Source organism: Entelurus aequoreus, linkage group LG02 (assembly GCF_033978785.1).
Source record: "Entelurus aequoreus isolate RoL-2023_Sb linkage group LG02, RoL_Eaeq_v1.1, whole genome shotgun sequence".
Lineage (NCBI taxonomy): Eukaryota > Metazoa > Chordata > Actinopteri > Syngnathiformes > Syngnathidae > Entelurus > Entelurus aequoreus.
Genome location: NC_084732.1, coordinates 78381156 through 78407484, shown reverse-complemented (window position 1 = coordinate 78407484; position 26329 = coordinate 78381156). Strand labels below are relative to the sequence as shown.

At 37.4% G+C, this 26329-nt stretch overlaps 1 protein-coding gene across 1 annotated transcript in view; it reads left to right on the top strand.

Moving 5' to 3' along the window:
• luzp2 (leucine zipper protein 2) overlaps positions 1 to 26329 on the top strand; it is a 450776-nt gene that overhangs the window by 225303 nt on the left and 199144 nt on the right. The window contains exons 3-4 of the mRNA XM_062033084.1: positions 3313 to 3383; positions 19637 to 19718. Coding sequence (XP_061889068.1) covers positions 3313 to 3383; positions 19637 to 19718 — 153 coding nt within the window. The remainder of the gene's footprint in view (positions 1 to 3312; positions 3384 to 19636; positions 19719 to 26329) is intronic.

The window sequence follows — 26329 nt, the reverse complement described above, 5'->3', positions numbered from 1 at the left end:
GGCTCATGACACATTATCTGTATGTACTATTGGCTGCATTTCTGATAGTTGTTTGTGTGCCATGTTGTTCCAGACCACAGCAAATGTTACCCAGGTTGCAAAGATTGTAATAAATCCACTAGAAGAAGACAACCTGGTGTTTCCTTAAACTTGGACACACACATCTATATCTTTGGCCATTCTAAGCCAGTCATTTCCTGGAGTTATCTCACCCTCTGGGAAGCCTCTGTAGTACTAATGTGTAGAATAAACATTACATTTCAACATTTCTGTCAACGAAGATTTGCGTCAGCCTCCGACACATAGTCATTTTGATAGTAGGCTAATATAGCTGATATAGACACTTACATCATGTGTTGCCTTCATTATACGACTTATATAAGGCGTTTATTTTTTTTATTTAATATTTTTTGTCCAATATGGCTCTTTCAACAGTTTTTGGTTGCCGACCCCTGCTCTATTTGACCAATGTTTGTTTAATATTATACAATATTTTATAAAATTACAAAAAAAACAAGCTACGGGTTGCGTATGCACTTTGGACCTACTTTTATGGCTCTTCTTTAGGGTTGAGCGTGTGAACTCAGTGAACCACAACTTCCGTCAACTATTTAGCATTTTAGCTTATTTGGTTACGAGTGAACGATGGTAACTTACGGGAGAAAGGCAGTGTTGGGTTAGTTACTGAAAACCAGTAACTAGTTACAGTTACTAGTTACTTTATTTCAAAAGTAACTCAGTTACTAACTCAGCTACTTACACCAAAAAGTAATGTGTTACTGTGAAAAGTAACTAATGAGTTACGTATATATATATATATATATATATATATATATATATATATATATATATATATATATATATATATATATATATATATATATATATATATATATATATATATATATATATATATATATATATATATCTTTTTTTATTTTTTTTATTTATTTATTTATTTATTTATTTATTTATTTATTTTTTTTTTTAAGGACCCCTTTAATGCCCTTTTAGCCTTCATTTCAGTACTGTTATTGCACTGGAGAATGATAGAATCTGTTGATCAACTTGACATGCATCACTGAACTCTGCTAAGCAATGTGGTCTACATACAACACACAAAGACAAAGATATGTTTCAAAAGGCCAATTTGTTTCAGGCCAGAACAAATTGACAAAACTATTTTAAATAGCTGCAACATAACATACATAAGTAACAAACAGCATAATAACAACATAGCTGTAAACCAAGGAAGGCACACACTACATACAGAAAGCCTCCTAACTAGGCGTGTTTTTCTCTCAAGGTATTCTGAAATAAAATCATGTCTGAAGCCCAGAACACTACGCATTTCCCCAGTTTTAGTTTAGAGATACGGAAAGATTGGCCTGGCCCACTAGTATCCCTCTTTATGTTTGTGAACTTTATAGTCTAAACATTTAGAGTGATGTGATAATTAAACACTCTAGAAGTCTAGAATGAAAGAGCAACGGTATATACGAGAATTGACAGAGTGTGTGTACCTTTAGTGCGCAGTGCCTCGTTAATATCCAGCCGCTGTTGCTTAGGAGGTGAAGTGTGTCTCTCTTTACTAGTTTCGTCGAAGCATGTTGCTTTTGTAGCTGTTTCAGCAGATTTGAATTGCTACGATAGGATCTTTGATCCAAGACACAACTTACATTTAACTAAAATGTTCTTTTCTTTGTGGTCGACAAAAGAAAAGTAGTGAGAATATCTCCGTGTTAAGAAACTCTGCTTCGGGCTTCGCCATGTCTTGTTAGTAAACACAGACACGCCCCCTCCCACACACACACAGCGCGCGGCGCGGCGCGCCCCTCCCTTGTCGCCTATTCAGCAGCGCTCCAATAAAACACACTCAGATCTTCTCAGTTTCTAGCCGATACTACATAAAAAAATAACGTGAAATAACGCAGTAACGCATTATGTAGTAACGGTAACTGAGTTACTGAATATAAAAAATAACGCGTTAGATTACTATTTACCACCGAAAGTAATGGCGTTACAGTAACTGATGATATTGCAGCTGGAACTAATCAAAATGTGCAAATGTTGAGCCGAAATAAGAGATGACATTGGCCGAGTTAAGCTCTGAACAAGTCGTTTACACACAGGAAATTATGGTTGACAAGTCGACCCCAACTTTGACCGATTTTTGTTTTAGGTGCACATCCCGCTACGCAAGAGGTGAGGAGTGAGCCGGTGTAGCGTAATATGGTGCTTTGACACACGAGCACAGGCGTATCAAGGGTCAAAATGCGTGCCGAGTACGAAAAATGCGTACATGTTGGGTGGTCTGCATAATCACCTAATTATTCTCACATCAAATTAGCATTTAGTCTTTGCACCAACATGGCAACACATGACCTCTTTGGCACATACGGACTTGCTCGCACAATACTTACACAACACACAACTACCCCGAGGTTGTGGCTGACATTGTACAGCATGCATTACACGCGTTCATGTGTCGACGTGTCAGCACCATGCAGGTGCTTTGCCACAGCTAACAGATGTAATATGACGGTAATGTGGGTCATAAAAACACAGAATCCTGATAAAACAAGGGGTTTTTACAGGTATCCGTTTTTAATCTCGGAGCAAAGGGTTCAAGCTTCTTTTAGCTTGGCTTTGAGTGATTTTAATATTTGTTCTTGAATATGAATGTGTATGAGTTGCCACCAGGGACAGAGAGGAAGAAAACATTCCCCTTTGACCAGAGGAAGTTAGGGTTTATGGAAATGCGGTGTTAATTGCCACAAACTGTACCTCGGAGCATTGTTTTAAACCAAGCTATATCATTTTGGAAGACACAGTTTCCTATTACCGGGGGGGAATTTCAGTCCACTTTATGACAAACAAAAATATCTTCAAGGGATTGTCAAGCAACCGGGGACCCGACTAATCCAGAATGACTCATCAGGCGGGTGCTTTGGTGCCGGTAAAAACCAATCAGCGTTTCTCCCTCTACCCTTGTTAGGATTTTTCACAGACATCATAGCCAGATTGTTTGAGGCTACATATTTTTTTTCCGGGGCTTCAACATTTCAACATCGGCTACAAATGTTCCTGTTAATGGCATTCATCTCGATTATTTCATGCTTCATCTATTTTTGCTACTTCTTTTAAAGTATTCAATCATTATTATTCCTCTGGAACGGCCGCACTTTGTTTTGAACTTAGCTTTGGGAAGAAACATCAAACCTCAGAAGAAGCTTATTTTGTTTGCCCTTATAGTACAAGGAGGTCGTTGTGTAATATGCAAACATTGTTGTCTTTTTTTTTGTCTTTTAGTCTTTGAAAAACGATGACTCAGTCGCCAAGAAGGACGTACAAAGGATTTTGGAGCTGAGCCACAAACAGAGGTAAAGACACTCTTTAAACTTTTTTAAAGCCACCAATGCTGTTCAAATGTCGAGATTACTAACATATAGTTAAAGAAGTTATATAGGATTGTTAATGTTGATTATTTTTAAGATATGATCAAAACCCAAAAAACATTGTATTTAAGAATTCTCTTTAGATTCTTCTTTTAGCTAAGCATCAATGTTGAAAGAAAACTATTTTGATTTGAACCTCCATCATGAACATTCATGCAACATTTGCAACCAGTGCTCCCTTTTTGGATGTTTTTGAGTCACGCAAAATAACAACATTCTGTAATACTGTAATACTTTTGTAAAGACTAGTTCTAAGGGTGTCCAAACTTTTCTTCTTGTGGGCCGCATTTGGGCTAAAAAAAATTGGTCACATGCTCAGTGGCCTTGTGGTTAGAGTGCCCGCCCTGAGATCGGTAGGTCGTGACTTCAAATTCCGGCCTAGTCATACCAAAGACTAAAAAAATGGGACCTATTACCTCCCTGCTTGGCACTCAGCATCAAGGGTTGGAATTGGGGGTTAAATCACCAAAATGATTCCTGAGCACGGCCACCGCTGCTGCTCACTGCTCCCCTCACTTCCCAGTGGGTGGAACAAGGGGATGGGTCAAATGCAAAGGGTAACGTCACCACACCTAGTGTGTGTGTGACTATCAGTGGTACTTTAAAGCAGACTGCATGTAAAGTAACATACAGGTATATATATATATATATATATATATATATATATATATATATATATATATATATATATATATATATATATATATACATACCTATATATATATATATATATATATATATATATATATATGTATATATATATATATATATATATATATATATATATATATATATATATACATATATGTATATATATATATATATATGTATATATATATATATATATATATATGTATATATATATATATATATATATATATATATATATATATATATATATATATATATATATATATATATATATATATATATATATATATATATATATATATATATATATATATATATATATTAGGGCTGCAACTAACGATTAATTTGATAATCGATTAATCTGTCGATTATTACTTCGATTAATCGATTAATAATCTGATTCTGATCGGATAAAAGAGACAAACTACATTTCTATCCTTTGCAGTATTTTATTGGAAAAAAAAAGCATACTGGCACCATACTTATTTTGATTATTGTTTCTCAGCTGTTTGTAAATGTTGCAGTTTATAAAAAAAGGTTAATACATTTTTTTTTTTTTTTTTTTTTTATTTTTTTTTTAAAGAAAATAAAATAAAAAAATCTGCGCATGCGCATAGCATAGATCCAACGAATCGATGACTAAATTAATCGGCAACTATTTTAATAATCGATTTAATCGATTAGTTGTTGCAGCCCTAATATATCAATCAATCAATCAATCAATGTTTATTTATATAGCCCTAAATCACAAGTGTCTCAAAGGGCTGTACAAGCCACAACGACATCCTCGGTACAGAGCCCACATACGGGCAAGGAAAACTCACCCCAGTGGGACGTCAATGTAAATGACTATGAGAAACCTTGGAGAGGACCGCATATGTGGGTAACCCCCCCCCTCTAGGGGAGACCGAAAGCAATGGATGTCGAGTGGGTCTGACATAATATTGTGAAAGTCCAACACATCAGCGAAAGTCCAGTCCATGGTGGGGCCAGCAGGAACCATCCCGAGCGGAGACGGGTCAGCAGCGTAGAGATGTCCCCATCCGATGAACAGGCTAGCGGTCCACCCCGGGTTGGGAGCAGAGTAGAAAAGAAAAGAAACGGCAGATCAACTGGTCTAAAAAGGGAGTCTATTTAAAGGCTAGAGTATACAAATGAGTTTTAAGATGAGACTTAAATGCTTCTACTGAGGTAGCATCTCTAACTTTTACCGGGAGGGCATTCCATAGTATTGGAGCCCGAATAGAAAACGCTCTATAGCCCGCAGACTTTTTTTGGGCTCTGGGAATCACTAATAAGCCGGAGTTCTTTGAACGCAGATTTCTTGCCGGGACATATGGTACAATACAATCGGCAAGATAGGCAGGAGCTTGACCGTGTAGTATTTTATACGTAAGCAGTAAAACCTTAAAGTCGCATCTTAGGTGCACAGGAAGCCAGTGCAGGTGAGCCAGTATAGGCGTAATATGATCAAACTTTCTTGTTTTTGTCAAAAGTCTAGCAGCCGCATTTTGTACCATCTGTAATCTTTTAATGCTAGACATAGCGAGGCCCGAAAATAAAACGTTACAGTAATCGAGACGTGATGTAACGAACGCATGGATAATGATCTCAGCATCGCTTGTGGACAAAATGGAACGAATTTTAGCGATATTACGGAGATGAAAGAAGGCCGTTTTAGTAACACTCTTAATGTGTGACTCAAACGAGAGAGTTGGGTCGAAGATAATACCCAGATTCTTTACCGAGTCGCCTTGTTTAATTGTTTGGTTGTCAAATGTTAAGGTGGTATTATTAAATAGATGTCGGTGTTGAGCAGGACCGATAATCAGCATTTCCGTTTTCTTAGCGTTGAGTTGCAAAAAGTTAGCGGACATCCATTGTTTAATTTCATTAAGACACTTCTCCAGCTGACTACAATCCGGCGTGTTGGTCAGCTTTAGGGGCATGTAGAGTTGGCTGTCATCAGCATAACAGTGAAAGCTAACACCGTATTTGCGAACCCTGGGGAACTCCGCACGTTACCTTAACATAGTCCGAGGTCACATTGTTATGGGAGACACACTGCATCCTGTCAGTAAGATAAGAGTTAAACCAAGACAAGGCTAAGTCTGACATCCCAATACGCGTTTTGATACGCTCTAATAAAATATTATGATCAACAGTATCGAAAGCGGCGCTAAGATCAAGAAGCAGCAACATAGATGACGCATTCGAATCCATCGTTAGCAATAGATCATTAGTCATTTTTGCGAGGGCTGTCTCCGTGGAGTGATTTGCCCTGAAACCGGATTGAAAAGGTTCACAGAGATTGTTAGACGCTAAGTGTTCATTTAGCTGCTGTGCGACAATTTTTTCGAGGATTTTCGAGATAAACGGAAGGTGGGACACCGGCCGGTAGTTTACCAGGAGATCAGGATCGAGGTTAGGTCTTTTGAGTAGAGGATGAATAACCGCTTTTTTGAATGCTAGGGGAACAGTGCCAGAGGAAAGTGATAAGTTTATAATATTTAACACTGATGGACCTAATAATACAAAAAGCTCCTTGATAAGTTTCCCAGGAATTGGGTCAAGTAAACATGTTGTTTGTTTTGTCCCATTTACACATTTTGACAATTCCTCCAATGTTATTTCATCAAAGAGAGAGAAACTATTTTGGAGGGCAGTGTCCGTCGTATAACAGTCGTATTTGTGTTAATAGAACCCAGTTGTAGCTGAGATGCATTGTCTTTAATCTCTTTTCTAATGACTTCAATTTTCTTATTAAAGAAATTCATAAAGTCATCTGCTGAGTGGGTGGAGCTACTGGGAGGAGTCCCTTGTTGGGTTAGCGATGCTACTGTACTAAACAAAAATGTAGGATCATTTTTGTTGAGGTGGATGAGATTTGAGTAATATTTAGCTTTAGCTGAGGTAAGCATGTGTTTATAAGTTATTAAACTATCACTCCATGCTTGATGGAAAACCTCAAGTTTAGTCGCACGCCATTTGCGTTCCAGCTTTCTACATGATAATTTCTGGGCTTTAGTTTCTTCTGTAAACCATGGGGTACGCCTTTTAGGGGCCCTTTTTAGCTTTAGCGGTGCTACACTATCAATGGTGTCGCGCAGGGCGTCGTTAAAGTTGTTAGTGAGGTTATCAATAGAGCCCACATAATTTGGGAATGGTGCCATTACCGAAGGCAGTAGGTCAGTAAGAGTCGTCGTTGTGGCAGCATTAATGTTGCGGCTGCTATAGTAGTTATTATTATTATTATTAGTTTGATGACAATGAGTCAGAACTTTGAATTTTATAAGGTAATGATCGGACATTACTTTAGTGTACGGGAGTATCGTAACTTTGGAGGTGGTGACACCCCTGACAAGCACTAGATCTATCGTATTACCGTTGCGATGCGTGGGTTCATTTATTATTTGTGTAAGACCACAGCTATCAATTATAGTCTGCTTCTCAATATATATATATATATATATATATATATATATATATATATATATATATATATATATATATATATATATATATATATATATATATATATATATATATATATATACAGTATATATATATATTTGTATTTATTTTTTTATATTTTTAAATTTTTTTTGCTTGTATTCCAATGCGTGAGTTCTTCCCGGAAGTAAAACAAAGCGGTGGTCAACCAAGCCAAGATGGCTGGTATGCTGCAAGCATTGTGCAAACTATCTGAGTACGCAAGGGGCCTAGATCTTCATGCAAAAAGTAGATACGAGCAAATAATCCAACTATGCAATGGATTAGATCCCTATACTTTAGCAAAAAAAGATTTGATTTTAATGATTATCCGTCGGTGGAGTTCCCAGACATACAGTCGTGGTGAACATTTTTATATACACTTGTTTCTCTCTGTAAAGCACCAGTTCCATTGGCAGCAAAAAAGGCCCAGAGCATAATATTAACAAAAAATTAGCTATTTGGCTACAATACCCAGCAATATGTTTGGAGGAGAAAAGGTGAGGCCTTTAATCCCAGGAACATCATGCCGACCGTCAAGCATGGTGGTGGTATGTAGTTTTATCTGGGCCTGTTTTGCTGCCAATGGAACTGGTGCTTTACAGGGAGTAAATGGGACAATGAAAAAGGAGGATTACCTCCAAATTCTTCAGGACAACCTTAAATCATCAGCCCGGAGGTTGGGTCTTTGGCGCAGTTGGGTGTTCCAACAGGACAATGACCCCAAACACATGTCAAAAGTGGTAAAGGAATGGCTAAATCAGGCTGAAATAAAGGTTTTAGAATGGCCTTCCCAAAGTCCTGACTTAAACGTGTGGACAATGCTGAAGAAACAAGTCCATGTCAGAAAGCCAACGCATCTAGCTGAACCGCACCAATTTTGTCAAGAGGAGTGGTCAAAAATCCAAGCAAAAGCTTGCCAGAAGCTTGTGGATGGCTACCAAAAGCGCCTTATTGCAGTGAAACTTGCCAAGGGACATGTAACCAAATATTAACATTGCTGTATGTATACTTTTGACCCAGCAGATTTGGTCACATTTTCAGTAGACCCATATTAAATTCATAAAAGAACCAAACTTCATGAATGTTTTTTGTGACTAACATGTATGTGCTCCAATCATTCTATCACAAAAAAATAAGAGTTGTAGAAATGACTGGAAACTCAAGACAGCCATGACATTATGTTCTTTACAAGTGTATGTCAACTTTTGACCACGGCTGTATCAAACTATCTTGTGCTTTGACGTCAGTCTACACGACAAAACAGAAAAGCACGGAGGTCTACAACTTCTTTGTGTGTGACTGAGTCAACAAAATTGCTTTCAAGACTCCCCCGGATTAATATGCATCGTTTTTTGCTCGGGTAATTTTGCATTTCATGATTCAACTTTGTGTCTTGCGAGGACGCCGCGTGTCCATGTAATCCAGTCCTTCTCAAATGTGACCTTGGGAATCATGCTTATTTTGCCGTACCAGAATATGATGCAGCGAACGTAGCAATTGGCTTCACTGTAACCAGGGTGGGAGACGAGGAAGGACTGCTGTGTTGTTTTCTTTATTGTTAATAAGCTTACAATGTTACGCAGAAGTATAGTTATAACAATGGTATCCACAAATTATTGTATTTACAGTCACGGTGGAGAGTTAGGAAGGTCGCGCAGAATATTTTCTTCTCCCAAGGGGGACGTAACAGAATATAATTGAGAAGCACTGATGTAAACAAACTGGCACCCGACAGCTGACACCTGTGACTGCATATCCATTTAACAAACGAACAATTACTGAATCATCACCATATTTTGTTTTTGTGTTATCATATGTACTCTGACACATTTGTGGACAAAACAAACAGGAGGAGAGACATAGAAGTACCTTTCCTGACAAAGCATCGACTCTGAGTTTCTGTTTTCTGTCAGTTAAAAAATGAAAACACAAATAATATCAAGATAGTACTTCAAGGGGAAATACTAAACAAATAAAGTATATTAAAAGTATATCGAAAATACCTTGTAACGTTCTTCGACTCTGCTCTCTTGCACTAGAGTGTGTGCCACTTTTGTCATCAGCTTTTGTAAAAAAAATAAATCTTGCACTCTTCCGCCCTTCTTGATTACCTCTCGAGGAACTCTTAAGAAACATTTATCCTTTTTGCAATTTGAAGGGTGCCGAAAACAACGCAAGCATAGGGGAATTTTTCTTCGAGAAAGTTCAAGTTAAAGTACCAATGATAGTCACACACACACTAGGCGTGGTGAAATCACTCTCTGCGTTTGACCCATCCCCTTGTTCCACCCCCTGGGAGGTGAGGGGAGCAGTGAGCAGCAGCGGTGGCCGCGCTCGGGAATCATTTTGGTGATTTAACCCCCAATTCCAACCCTTGACGCTCAGTGCAAAGCAGGGAGGTAATGGGTCCCATTTTCATAGTCTTTGGTATGACTCGGCCGAGGTTTGAACTCACAACCTACCAATCACAGGGCATACACTCTAACCACAAGGCCACTGAGAAGGTTGAAGAAAGGCTAAATGGCGCCTCGTACCCATTGAAAACAGACACTGTTTGACCACCAAGCATATTTAATGAGCCGGACGTGACGTCATTGAAATCCAGGCAATTGCCTGTGACTATATATGTGTACATATTATATTAATACAATGGATTTATAATTAATAACAAATACACTTGGATATTAAGAGTATGTGAAAGTTCAACTTATACCTTGTTTACTTTTGTGACAACCTCCCTAAAGTTTTGTAATCAATAAGAAATACCAAGCAGCTAAAATGCACCCAACATGGATAAGTGTTTTGCATTTTTCCCATCATGCATTGTAATGGATTTAAATGGGTGTACTTTTGAATTTTTTATGGTGCTTTGACGTTTTTTTGTAATATCGACAAACCTCAGTGAGCAGGTTATGTTACGTGCGACCGTGTGTTTTGACGTTTTGTGTTGGTTGCAATTTATTTTGCGCCATGAGTATGGAATGTTGTTTGGATTCAGTCATATATGTGAATGCTGTGCTGTATTCACTTCAAAACACAATTCATGGTCATTGACCTGATTTACTGAAGTTGTCCACAAAATTGAAGACACGGGCCGTAGCTTGGACAACCCTGGACTAACTAGTCAATAGGGGGGTAATGGTACAGCATCCTCACGCTTCTGTACATACCTACCTCAACAATATTGTTTATATGAAGTCTGCAATAAAGATTTGTTACTGCCGACGAGTAGCTTATACTGTATATAAATATGAATTTTAGTTTATAGACCCCTAGGAATAGACATGTTTACACTATTATCACTTGAAGTAAATAATTGCAGCTGAATAACCCTAACGGTACTAAATAAAAACACGTTTTCTACTGAATGTCATGTGAACCGGACACCTTGCACTTAAAGTATGTTGGTTAAATACTTTATACTATAATGCATAATGTATAATGCATTAGCAGATCATTAGCAGTGATCGTCTGACTTATCAACTAATCAAGACAAATAATCTGATTAGTCCACTAAATAGAATAATTGTTAGCAGCCCTATCCTAGTGTTATTTACACAGATACCTAGAGGATGCCAATTTTCCAATGTATTTTATGCAGGATATGCTGCCTTCTTACGACTTCTAGGAAGTAATGGCATACAGACTTCCGTAACATGTGCACTTGCATTAGCTTTGAGTGTCGTTAGCAAATAATAGCAATTTGGAAAGTTAGCGTTAGTTGTCATTGAATGGATATTCTATCATCATAACAACATGACTGCAAATTGTTTGTGTGTCTCTTGGACTGCTTTTGGTTATTTGCACGCGCTCCCTGTGTGTATGTGGTGATGAGACCTTTTGAGTAAGAATCTTTTTTTGGGGAGGGCCGGCAAATATTTTAATTACGTATACTTAGGAACTGTAAAACATATAGACAATTTTAATTTTGGTTTGTAAAATGTTAACGTAAGCAAGTTGCAAACAGCCCCTTTAAGGTCTTGGGGTCGGATAATGTTTCGATATAGTATGGCAGAATTCAGTACATAAAAATTCTTACTGTACTGACACGGCACCGGATTAAGCACTTGGCTCAGAAACAAGCACTCAATGTTGCAATTTTTCATGCCAATAAAGTAAGTATACCTGACAGAAAATGCTCGAAACGTACACGCTACACTTTTCAAAAAGCGCTAGCTCGATGCGATTTTAAATTGGCTATGCCATTTACATATTGTAATTTTGTCATTCCCTCATGTTTGATGACATTAGAGTGTTCTAGTGTTTTCTGTTCTACATGCTAATGATTAGCATTAGCAACTTTACATCAAATCAAATCAAATCAAATCAACTTTATTTATAAAGCACATTTAAAATTTACCACAGGGGTAGCCAAAGTGCTGTACAATGGGCAGGTTAAAATAATACGAGAACCGAGAAAACACAACACAACACAAACAGAACACGATAAAAAAATAAATAAATAAAATCTAAAAACATAAAAACAGGTTCACAGCAGGTGTATTATGGGGCGCCATTGCAGGATGGATATCACTCAGTGTTAAAAGCCATGGAATAAAAGTAGGTTTTTAAGAGAGATTTAAAAACAGGAAGAGAGGAGGCTTGTCTAACACTCAGAGGTAGGTCGTTCCAGAGCTTGGGAGCAGCAGCAGCGAAAGCTCTGTCACTTCTAAGCTTCAGCCTTGTGTCCGGGACCGTCATGGCGGTTTTAACACCCCCGAATTTGGTGACGAAAACTACACCTAAGATGCACGTTACAATCAAACAGCTAGTGTGTAATAACTGCAACACTTACAGTATCAACCTTTTGCAGGGCTCAACAAAAGACAACACTGGCACGTTCATCCTAATGGCAAAGGCAACGCAACGTAGTTTGTACATTACTGCCATCCAACATCTTGGAATTGCAACTGCATGCACATAATACTTGCAAATGAGACTCAGAAGTTTATCAATCAATCAATCAATCAATCAATCAAAGTTGACTTATATAGCCCTTAATCACAAATGTCTCAAAGGGCTGCACAAACCACAATGACATCCTCAGCTCAGATCCCACATCAGGGCAAGAAAAAACTAGCTCGATGCAAATTTAAATTGGCTATGCCATTTACATATTGTAATTTTGTCATTCCCTCATGTTTGATGACATTAGAGTGTTCTATTATTTTCTGTTCTACATGCTAACGATTAACATTAGCAATTTTACATGGCGATTTTAAACACCCCCGAATTATTTAGTGACGGACACTACACCTAAGATGCACTACTTAGACTTAGGCTTCCTTTATTGTCATTCAAATTTGAACTTTACAGTATAAATAAGAACAGAATTTTGTTGCATTAGCTCGTTGTAGTGCAGGATAAAAGAGCAATAAGGTGCAGATATAGATATATTTACTGTACATATAAATATATTGCACTTTTGCAAATGCATCTATTTTTATGGATGTATGTTATATTGTCTTTATATTCCAGTGAGTTAATCCATTTTTGGAGAGAATTGAGGGGATTATTATGATGCGTTCAAGAGTCTTATGGCCTGAGGGAAGAAGATGTTACAGAACCTGCAGGTTCTGCTACGGAGGCTGCGGAACCTCTTTCCAGAATCCAGCAGTGAAAACTAGTACTTACAGTATCAACATTTTGCAGGGCTCAACAAAAGACAAACATGGCACATTAAAAGGCAACACACTGTAGTGTGTACATTACTCCCATCCAACGTCTTGGAATTGCAACTGCATGCACATACAGTAATACTTGCAAATGAGACTCGGAAGTTTAAGAAATCTGAATATAAGAACTACACTGCACAGTTCCCATTAATAGCTTATTGTTAAATGTAAATACAATTAAATGAGACATTATTATTAAACAATTAACATTTATTACCACGTGAACACACACTAAAGTATCGCTAAGTACCGCTATCGATTGCCAGGTACGGGGAAATTGGTATGTTCAAACATGACAGGTACCTATCCCTGGGTGTACTAGTAAAAATCTAACCATATACTGTACTGTGTTCATTGATAAGATCCCTTTGTGAGTCGGCAATATATCTTTCTGCAAGCGAGCTGGAAAACTGTTTACCTAAAGTGCTCCGCCAGTTAGGATTGTCTGATTAATGTTGTATGTAATGAGACTGTTAATGATTAGGAGTCACGTGTGGCCTCCTTGCTCCTCGAAATGTCAGACTGATTGAAGTCCGGCCTCCTGTGTGCAGTGTCTTGATAGGCAATCAATAGCCTATCACCAGCCCTTGGCAGACCTCATGTGATGAAGCTAAAAACCATAGAGCAGCACCGCGGTTTCCATGTTGCCTACCAAGCACTTGCGAACCGCAATCTTAGTCGCACGTGTTATTAATCCGCCCATGGAGTCCCTCACTTGCCAAAAGTAATTACATGCTGATTCCATCATGGCAGACGATGACATGTGATTGATCACAAGCAACGCACTGTTGACAACTCTTTTTCAACAATTTCTGCTGCATACTGCAGTGCAACATTGAATCTCTGCCAACTTTAAGGGTTTTTGCTTTGAGGTTTCATAAAAGCTAAAGAGATTTCAGGTGATTTAGACTTTCTAAACCGACGTGGCCCCCGCTGGTCATATTTTCACTCTGTAGAACTGTTTTCGCCCTGCCCTTTCCTATCAGTATGGGCGAGTTTTTGATTTTGTTTGTAAGTGCTTCAAAGTAGATGAGAATAAAAATGAAATGCCAAAGCAATTGTGGGTGGCTGGTTACTAAGAAAAGGGAACGTGTTTGCAAAGATTTTCCAATGCCAAAAACAAGGCCGCTGGCATACAAAACTGCTCTGCGGCTTTCAAGCAGCAAGGGTCTTTCAACAAAATGCAAGTGGCTTCATAGCCTTCAAAGATACAAAATCAACCCACCGTCTGAATAGTTAGTGTTCGATATAAAAGTGTTAAGAAACATCAAATAAATAGTTTGCTTTTTTTTTTTTTTCAAATCACTGACCCACCACAGTTCATAATTGAATGTGCACGGTACAGTATGTGAGCACATGAGAAACCTCCACTATATTTTTACTCATTCATATTCATTACTTATACAGCATAATAGTACATTAAGAATTCCAAATATCTAAAGAAAAGTTAATTATAAACCATAACTAAGGCCTCGGTCACACTGCATTTTCAGATTTTTTTGCCCATATGCGACCTGTACCTGTTTTTTCTTGAATGTTATTTTGAACTAGTGATGTCCCGATACCAATATTTTGGTACCGATACCAGTACCAACATTATGTTTGATACTTTTTGATACTTTTCTAAATAAAGGGGACCACAAAAAATTGCATTATTGGCTTTATTTTAACAAAAAATCTTAGGGTACATTAAACATATGTTTCTTATTGCAAGTTTGTCCTTAAATAAAATGGTGAACATACTAAGCAACTTGTCTTTTATTAGTAAGTAAGCAAACAAAGGCTCCTAATTTAGTTTGCTGACATATGCAGTAACATATTGTGTCATTCTACATTCTATTATTTTGTCAAAATTATTAAGGACAAGTGGTAGAAAATGAGTTTTTAATCTACTTGTTCGTTTACTGTTAATATCTGCTTACTTTCTCTTTTAACATGTTTTATCTACACTTCTGTTAAAATGTAGTAATCACTTATTCTTCTGTTGTTTGGATACTTTACATTAGTTTTGGATGATACCACAAATTTGGGTATCAATCCGATACTAAGTCGTTACAGGATCATACATTGGTCATATTCAAAGTCCTCATGTGTCCAGTGACATATTTCCTGAGTTTATAAACATAATATACTGTACATTTTTTTTAAACTAAATAAGTTGTTGTGATGCCAAAAAATATCCACGTAAACATAGTAATATGGACTAGATACGCTCCTGTACATGGTATCATTACAGTGGATGTTAGGTGTAGATCCACCAATGGCGTTTGTTTACATTTTGACGCCGGTGAGCTACGGTGTGTAGTGAAGCATGTTTAGCTATTCCTCGTCCTGCAGGGATAATACTTGTAAGAAACATATTTTATTTGTCGCCATGGAGGCGAGGATTAGTGATTTAGAAGTAGCTAAAACACTGCCGACTGCTAATGGACGTTCGCCGCTAGCTAGCCATGTCTTAAAGCACCTCTTCCGGTGGGCGTTTCAGTGTTATAGCCTTACCTTTATCGTTAGTTTTTAACCCAAAATGCGTCCGTTCTCATTTTTCTGTCCACACATATTGTCAGTTTGTAAGTACTCCGTGATTGTGCGCTGCCGAACATGCTCGTCTGCTCGTAAACCAGCAATGACACGACGTGACGACAATAGGGGCGCGGGGGAGTGGTGGACCGGTACTTTTAGAGGCCGTACAGTACCGAATATGATTCATTAGTATCGTGGTACTATACTAATACCGGTATACCGTACAACCCTAGTGTGAACAGTGCAATTAGGGGTTTATCGTATCCGACTCATGCCTCTTTGGTATGTGGAAATAAATCGGATTTGTATGCGACACATCTCAGGTCGCTTTCATCCAACCAGAAAGTCAACAGGCATGTTATCTGAACTTGATGAAAAAGACTGAAAATAACCTGGGGCTCTGTACGTAATGTTTTGCCCTAATCTTTACCAATCGTGACTCATCATAGTAAACCAACCAATCATCATGGATTTTCTTATACGTAAACCAACCAATCATCATTGATGTTTCCGGTATATTTTGTGCCCTGCCCGTGGAGTTGCTTCGCTACGATTTTGAAGTTAATAATTTTAATGGAAAACCGTAGTTTTTACCACCGGATTATCAAAAACCGTACACATTACGGGAAACCGTAGTTGTTGGCAGGTATGGCAAACAGACGTATCAAGATTTTAACACACATTATAGGTCGGAAAAAATAAAGAAAAATGGAAAATATATTTTTACAGAGATGAAAAAGACGGATTTCCGACTATGGTTGGAAAAATAACATGCCTACAAAAAGCGATAAGCGTCATAATTATTTACAAGATAAATAAATGACTTAGGACCAGAAAATAGGTGAAAATAATACGTTTTAGGAACTCACGCGAATGTTCCAGCACTCTCCGACTGCTCACCCAGATACACTGTATTGGAAATGTACTAATCAAGAAGTCAAACAGAACCGTCTTTTTTCTAATATTTATTGAAATGGTTCGAGCGGTTCATTAAAGGCACAGGTCACATTAATGGTAAAGTATGTAAGGAGTGTGTGATTGGAAGAGAGATCTGCTATTCCTTATACTCTGGATACAAGGTGGGAGGGAGTAGGCTCAGTTTGGAGGGGGGTAAGAGCATATGACCCAACTCAGTGGAAAATGCCCACGCTGGGCACAATGGTGCATTGTTAAAATGAGCAAAGAGAAGGGAGAAGTGATACATTGAGTGAGTCAATGTGGACAGGGTCACACATAGGCCAGAATGTGCTTTCCGCACAGCACTATTGCAATTTACACAAAAAGTACATAAATGTTTTCCAACACGTTCTACAAGCAGACATCGAAGAAAAATATCCCATAAAACTGCCAGAGATAAAATATGTGTCCCCTTCCTTCTTAATCTTCTACGTGATTTGGTTTAGAAAATGTTGACTTTGATTGCACAACATCCTTTAAATTGCCACAAATGTGCCAGTACTGAGACCGACTAGAGTTGAAGCCATTATTACTTCCGTAAACACTGCAGTGGGTGCGACGTCATGACGTCATGTACGCATACAGGTCTGGTTTCATTCACATTAGAAATCTTTTTTTTTTTCAAATGTGAACGGCCACTAATAAGATCAGATTTGACAAAAAAATCAAAATTTGTCATCCGACCCTGCAGTGTGACCGTAAACTATTACTATTTTCTCAATCACGAGGGGTGTAACAATTTGATCGGACCGAAAGCTCTGAACAGATTTCCCACTCTGCACGGGACTGGAAGTGTACATTCGGCATTGCAATGCACCTCTACAAGTAGTGACTAAAAGTCAACTAAATTATCGACTACAGTGGTGCCTCAGCTAACGAGTATTTTGAAATATGAACGGTGTCTCAGCTTTTTTTATTCTTTAAGGGGGAACTGCACTCATTATGAGATTGTTTTTTTTTAGGATTGTAGCCTTCAAAGCATTCTAAAACAACTTCAAAACCCTCCATCAACATTTTTTATACACACTGCAAGTCTATACAGGTATATAATGTACTAACCGACACGTTCATAACAATATACATAACAATATGTACAATATTTACCTTATTTTGGTCATTTTAAGCATTGCCGAATATGATTCCTTCAGCGCATTTATTTATGTTTTTATTGTAGCAAACTTCCGGCAACAAATGTGTATTCCTATACACACAAACACAAGTGTATTGTAATCCTGGCAGACTTGGTGACGGACGGCAAATATGACTATTTTTGGACAAATGAGGATTCACAACCTTATCTTTTTGAAGCTGAATATACAGAGGATGAACTACTGCTTCTAGAAGCGAGCACGGAAGATGGGTGAAACGTTGGAGCAGACAGACGCCGAGATCGTGAGGTCGGCATGACTTTGACGCTATAACTGTGGGACTTGGAGCCATGTTATTTCGACATAATTAAAGCCGAAAAAAATGTCCCCGGCGAGCTGGACCAAACAGTCCATCGTGTGATTCACTTTAATATTGATCATGATACACGCAGCACGCCATGCGTGTTATTACAACTACAGTACATACCTTGTCTGGCTAGCAGATTGATGTCTTATCGCATTGTGTTGTGCATTACAAACTCAAACGTGTTTTGGGTGCTGACATAGAAGCTAGCTTATCTCTAGTTATAATAGAATGCAGTAGAATAGTATAGAAAGTACTTTATTGATCCCTGGGGAAATTAAGCACCACAGTCCCCTTACAATAAACAATAAACACTTCGGTATGTTTTACATGTGAATAATATAAATACACTCTATTATACAACATTATTCACATGTGAATAATATAAATACAGTCTATTATACAGCACTATTCACGTGTGAATAATATAAATACAGTCTATTATACAGCATTATTCACATGTGAATAATATAAATACAGTCTATTATACAGCATTACTCACATGTGAATAATATAAATACAGTCTATTATACAGCATTATTCACATGTGAATAATATAAATACAGTCTATTATACAGCATTATTCACATGTGAATAATATAAATACAGTCTATTATACAGCATTATTCACATGTGAATAATATAAATACAGTCTATTATACAACATTATTCACATGTGAATAGTATAAATACAGTCTATTATACAGCATTATTCACGTGTGAATAATATAAATACAGTCTATTATACAGCATTATTCACATGTGAATAATATAAATACAGTCTATTATACAGCATTATTCATGTGTGAATAATATAAATACAGTCAATATACAATATAATGTATACAATATAATTAGCTTTTACGGCTAATACCGTAGCATGCCGATGTTTTACACCGCTGAAAGAAAAGTTTGTCAGTGTTCGCTCTTACAAAAACACTGTTGCTACAGTTTGGTTTTTATGCAGATTACGGAACATAAATGAAGTATTGTTGGCGGTTGTTGAATGCATTTTTAAAGTGATTTAGCGGTAGAATTGATTGCTCCTCTTAGTTGCATTGCTAGCCACCTAGAACGAGCCGATTTGTACATTAGACTGCAAAAAAAACCTTTTATCTTCTTGTCTCTCATAAGGATTGTGAACGATAAACAAAATTCCCCCCAAAAATTGCAGTTCCCCTCTAAGTTGCAAACATAATAATCATTATGCTGTAAATCGTGTACTATATTTTTGAGCAAGGGTGAATGAGATGTGTTTTTCTGTGATCAGAACTGCTTACTTTGGCAGAAAAAAAAAGCCAGCAATGAGCGAGTTTTCTGAATCGAGGACATAAGGGGCTCCAAATGTATAGACATTTACCTCATCAGCCAGTCTAAAGCTGCAAGAATTGTGGGCTAACAGTTTCTCATTTGCTTCACGATTGACAGAGACGAGATGAAGTCCCTCCAGGCTGCCTTGCAGAAGCAACTGGACGAGGCAAACGAGAGAGCCGAGAAGCAGCAGGCCACGGTAAGACGGCCCTGACCTGACCATCAACATCCGGTTGTCTGGAACCTGCCTTGTCACCTGTCACACGGTCCCCTCACTGATCCAGGCTTATTAGCCAGGAGCTCCCTCGCTGTCACCTCCTTCACTCCACACTTGACACTCTTAGAAAATGGCAAGAGAAAGTGGTCTGTCCCCTTCATTCAAACCCCAACTAAAGAATAATAAGACTGAGCAAGGCCAACACAATAGCTGTGGCTATCTTAGTTTTCCTGTGTGGAGGTGCTCACCCTGTGTTCACTTTTGTTATCTCCTTTTGTGTCGGGTTAAAATAAAACTGCTCTTTTTGTATTGTATTTTTTCAATACAAAAACAAGAACAATTAATTTAGTGTCAAACTGCTAGTACCAACAATGCAGTTAATTGGAATTGTATCTCGTCCGCCTATTAAGTGCTCTAAAGAAACATTCAAAAACCCCCAGTCATGGTCAAAAGTTTACATACACTTGTAAAGAACATAATGTCATGACTGTCTAAAGTTTCTAATAATTTCTACAACTCTTATTTTTTTGTGATAGAGTGATTGGAGCACATACTTGTTGGTCACAAAAAACATTCATGAAGTTTGGTTCTTTTATGAATTTATTATGGGTCTACTGAAAATGTGACCAAATCTGCTGGGTCAAAAGTATACATACAGCAATGTTAATATTTGGTTACATGTCCCTTGGCAAGTAAGGCACTTTTGGTAGCCATCCACAAGCTTCTGGCAAGCTTCTGGTGGAATTTTTGACCACTCCTCTTGACAAAATTGGTGCAGTTCAGCTAAATTTGATGGCTTTCTGACATAGACTTGTTTCTTCAACATTGTCCACACGTTTAAATCAGGACTTTGGTAAGGCCATTCTAAAACCTTCATTTTAGCCTGATTTAGCCATTCCTTTACCACTTTTGACGTGTGTTTGGGGCCATTGTTCTGTTGGAACACTCAACTGCGCCCAAGACCCAACCTACGGGCTGATGATTTTAGGTTGTCTTGAAGAATTTAGAGGCAATCCTCCTTTGTCATTGTCCCATTTACTCTCTGTAAAGCACCAGTTCCACTGGCAGCAAAACAAGCCCAGAGCATAATACTACCACCACCATGCTTGACGGTAGGGATGGTGTTCTTGGGATTAAAGGCCTCACCTTTTCTCCTCCAAACATTTTGCTGGGTATTGTTGCCAAACAGCTCAATTTTTGTTTCATCTGACCACATAGCTTTCCTCCAAAAGGTCTTATCTTTGTCCATGTGATGTCAGATAAAACATAAAATGAGCTGTTTGGCCACAATACCCAGCAATATGTTTGGAGGAGAAAAGGTGTTTTTTACAATCGTATGTAAACGTTTTACCACGACTGTACATGCTGTGAGGTTCTATAGCAACTTTGTATTGTATAAGCTAACACCTTGCTCACACTGCTCCTCCAAACCCTATTGAGTAGCCAGCTACTACTCTTGAACGCATCATATCTAAATTATCCCCTCAACTACCCCCAAAATGGATTAACTCGCTGGAATAAAAAAGACAATATAACATACATCCATAAACATGGACGTATGTGAGAAAGTGCAATATATTTATCTGTACAGAAATCTATTTATTTATTTATTTATATATATTTATATATATATTTATTCATCTTATATATATATTGATATATTATTTATATATATATTTATTTATTTATATATGCACCTTATTGCTTTTTTTTATCCTGCACTACTATGAGCTTATGTAACGAAATTTCATTCTTATCTGTGCTGTAAAGTTCAAATTTGAATGACAATAAAAAGGAAGTCTAAGTCTATGTCTCTAAGTCTACTAGCTAGCTTGAGCTGCTAATAACGTTGTTCGCAACCCGCCATAAAATAAAAAAAAAGTGGCTTGAGCTGCTTCTGCTGTATTGACGATGAATTAGTAAAAGTTAATGCTAGGCTATAAATCATGCATAACTCACCAAGTTAGTCAACTTTGAAAATCCGTAGTTTACCAACTTAGCTCCAAACAAATGAGACACACCATAAGACCACCACAACATTGCTGGGAAGTTTTTTTAATTTATTTTTTTTATTTTATTTGAGGAGTTTGAGCATGTGTTGAAATATACAACCATCCCTTCAGACATCGTCCCAGTGTTTTATAGGTTCTTATTTGAAACATTTAGCAATAGTGCTACATGATAACGCTCCAAGGCTCTCACAAAGTCTGTCATTAGTGGTGGCAAACACAGAAAGTGCTTTATTCGCTGTTGTTGACGGAAGTAATGTTCGTTGCTGTGTGCTCTGTGAAATCAATGCACCCAGGGAAAGAAGTTGCAGTAATGTCTATGGATGGTCTCATTTATCCAGGTCATTGTATTGTCAGGGCATTTAATCGATCGCTAGTTCTGGCCAATCAAAATCTATTAGCATGAAGTGACTGATCCTACTTGGTAGAGACAAACAGTTATTTTAAAATCAATTGACTGTCCTGAGAAAGTCAGGAAAATGCCTAAAGTGATATAGATATTTTAATTATTACAAGTTATCATGAATGTACAGCATTTATATAAAACAGTGTTGGAGGATTTTTGTTACGCTTGGGTCACATTTTACTGTGCGGCTCGTTCTCCCAAGATGCAGCAGGAACTCCGGAGGCAAGGTGCAGGTAAGACGATGAGTTATTCTCATAAATCATTCAAAAATACAAACAAGCGTGCCGATAGCACGGGGAGCTAAGGCGAAACTTAGCACAGGGATCAAAAGATAAAAAGGCATAGGCACCAGAAGCAAGGTAACTTGTTGCTTACAGCAAACAAAACAGCCAGCCTGATTGTGGCGAAAAACAGGAATAAGTAGCTCTCTTATTAGTGCCCAGGAGCAGGTGAGCATACCGAACGTTAATCAGAGGCAGGTGAAACTAATCTGCAGTCATGGCAACTAAAACACAAACCCAGGGGTGCTCAAAACAGAACTAAGGGAGTCAAACTAAAATAACACATGATCCGGGCAAAGGATCATAGTAATTTTGATGTTTTTTAGAGTGCTTTACAGGCGAAATACATGAATGCCAATTAGCTGCATTTTTAACCACTTCATACTAGCAGTTTCTTACTATTTAGAATGCACAGAAAAAGGAAAGAGATGGGGATTTTGGATTTTAGGATTTTGAATGAAGGGCAAAATGTAAAAATAGTGCAGATTTCCTTTAACTTAGACTTAGACTTAGACAAACTTTAATGATTCACAAGAGAAATTTTTCCACACAGTAGCTCAGTTACAATGATGGAAAGTGTAAGGATGGAAAGGACAATGCAGGTATAAATAGAGTAAATATACAGATATAAAATATAACATATATACGTAATATTTACATAATATATGTACAGTATATTATGTATACTGATATGTTATATTATGTCTATATCATATATACAATTCATAACAATTACCATGTACAATAATACAGTATATGTGACAGCTGCAGCATAAAATAGATAGTAAATCCAGCAGAAAATAGAAAATAGACCTTAAAACTGCCAATACATGATTGACCAATTTCCTCTAATGATTCCCCCGAAAAGGACAACAAAATGGATGGGTGGATTATAAAACATTCAGGCTATCTGTGTTACGCGTAGGGATGATGTTTGATAAGAAATTATCGAGTTTGAGTCTATTATCGAATCCTTTTATCGAACCGATTCCTTATCGATTCTCTTATCGAGTCCAGATAGGTGGTTGTATATGGAAAAAAATACACAATATTTGGTTTAACAAAAGCTCACAATTTAATCTAAAAAATAAATAAATATTGACTGTTGCCCCCCTAAAAAAATAAAATAAATACATATTGACTGTTGTTACCCAAAGTATATTAAGTGGGATTTTTCAGAAAAACAAATATATAAGGTAACACAAAAACAACCTGTCTCTGTGATCACTATAGGTGTATAAATAATACTATAGTGTTAAATAAAATCAGTCCCTTGGGCACAAAACTGGAAATAATACACCTCTCCAAAAAGTGCAATTCTGCTGCTATGTGACATAACTGTTTGTTATGATGCTTTGACATTTTTGCACTTTATTTCTTTATTGAAAGAAAATTCTATGAAGAGAAAAGTTGTTTGCAAATGTGGTTACAATGCTAAAAAATGAAAAGTTAAAGCTAAAAAAAGAAATACAGTTTATTGAGTTAACATTATTTCTTTATTAGGGGGAAATATGTTATGAGCTAGGGAATATAACAACTACACTACCCATCATGCAACGGGAGTGACGAGCATGCGCGGTAGCCCCGAAAAGTGTTGTTGCATGTCGTCACCCGTGAAAGTAAACGTCAAGAACTCAGCCAACACGCCTCGTCTGCATTATTTATAATTAGACAGACAACACATATACAGTGTGATTTTGTTTTGTTTACAAGGAAAGAAAAACAAAAGTTGAAAAAGGGAGATGTCATATATGTATGTGCTGCGGTTGCTATAAGAACGTTGCGACAGCTGCCGTAAAGGAGGTGCGTTGCTAGCCTGGTTGCTATGTTTCCGGTGGGTCGTAAAAGTGTTCTTCATGTGTTTGTACCCTGCTCAAATCTCTCAGTAAAGTTATTTATTGGATTATACCTTTTGTTTTGAACTTTATTACACCTTGGAGCACTTTTTCCCGTCCATTTTTTTCCTGCTTTCGCTATCTGCGCCTAATGACTGTGCTACGTGACTGATTTCTTGTGATGTCACACGGAGCATTTCTGGTCGGGACGGGATTCGTTCCGAAGGATTCGAATAAAGAACCAACTCTTTTTCTTTACTATAGTGGTCTCGATAACGGGTACCGGTTCTCAAAAAGGGATTCGAGTCCGAGGACTCGGTTCTTTTCTTATCGAACAACCGGGAAAACCGGTTTCGAGTATCATCCCTAGTTACACGTATTGCAGTATGTCTTCCAAAACAATATATTTAGCACCATCCATTAGGGGCACCACAAAAGTACGTTACAGTCATCGAAATGACTTTAAGTTTGGAGGTTTTTCCACACAACCAGCAACCAAAAGCAATACATTTTCTGACAGCAAAACAAAGACCATCTTTCAAATAAAACTTCATTAAACCACAACTTAATTTGGGCTATATGTTTTGAAACAAGTTATGTTATTGCGTGTGTAAGTTAGAATGAAATAGAAAATAAACATGTGTTTCTCCAATACAAACAGCTCTTTTTTTTATTGGTACACCCCGCCACTCTCGGTTTATCCTCCGGTGGTTTTATGTCCAATTATCTTCCAAATCATATTAAATGAGCAATTTAGGATCCGTTAGCATCATTCAGTGTGTCTCAATTGTACTGTACAGAATGCTTTCTAGGCCAAATAAATGAACATGCATAATTGTACTGACTATGGGGAATCCATGTTTGACCAACAACCTCCATACTCAATCAAACAATTGGAAGAGACATCTTAATGCTTATCTAATGTCTGTAATTACTCTTTTTTTTCTACAGTAGTTGTTGGCATATATGAGATAATGCTCAGTCCAAATTAGCATGACTAATTGACGACTAATGTAATCTATATTTAGCTTTTCCAACACGTACTGGGTTGTTCCTCCTCCTACTAAGTACTATCAATAAATTACATCGCATAAATCTCATTAAGTGGTTATGCTTTTGCAGTTCATACAACCATACCCATTTGAAATGTCATTTTTTACAGTTTGTTTTCATCAATTGAAACACAATACAGTTCACTCTGCACAGGCGTTGCTTAACAATTTGCCCAAATTATCAATCATATAACACAATCTCAGCTACTGGAAAATGTGCAAAATAATCATGGTTGCCACAGTGGTCTTTAATTACTAATTATTAAAATTAAAGTACCACTGATAGTCACACACACACACTAGGTGTGGTGAAAATACCCTATGAATGTGACCCACTTGTCCTTAATAGAATGGAAAATGACACAATATGTTACTGCATATGTCAACAGACTAAATTAGGAGCCTTTGTTTGTTTATTTACTAATAAAAGACAAGTTGTCTTGTATGTTCACAATTTTATTTAAGGACAAACTTGCAATAAGGAACATATGTTTAATGTACCTTAAGATTTTTTTGTTAAAATAAAGCCAATAATGCAATTTTTTATTGTCCCCTTTATTTAGAAAAGTATTGAAACAATTTTGGTACCGGTACGGTATCGGGACAACATGATCCTGTTTAAGAAACTATTCAAACTCAAGGTGTTTACAAAGTACAAAGAAGAGTTCTGATAAACAACTTGAACCTTACTTAAAATGGGATAGTCTTAATTATCTCATAACTTACTCACTATTTATTAATGAGGACTGTCAGGTTCAAACACTGATAACATCTATTAATCAGACAAAAAGCAAGGAATCATGCAGAGACAGAGTTCAATTTAGCTCATGAGGAGAACGCATGGAGCTGCACACTTAGTCACAGTCTCACCCTACGCTCTAAGGTACAGCTCCCGCGTCCCTCTATTTATTCAGGAGTTCCACAGGCAACATCACTGAGGCCGCCTCTAAAAGGAGTGGTCACATATATCATGCAAAGCAGGTCCAGTACGCACAATATGTGACGGAAAG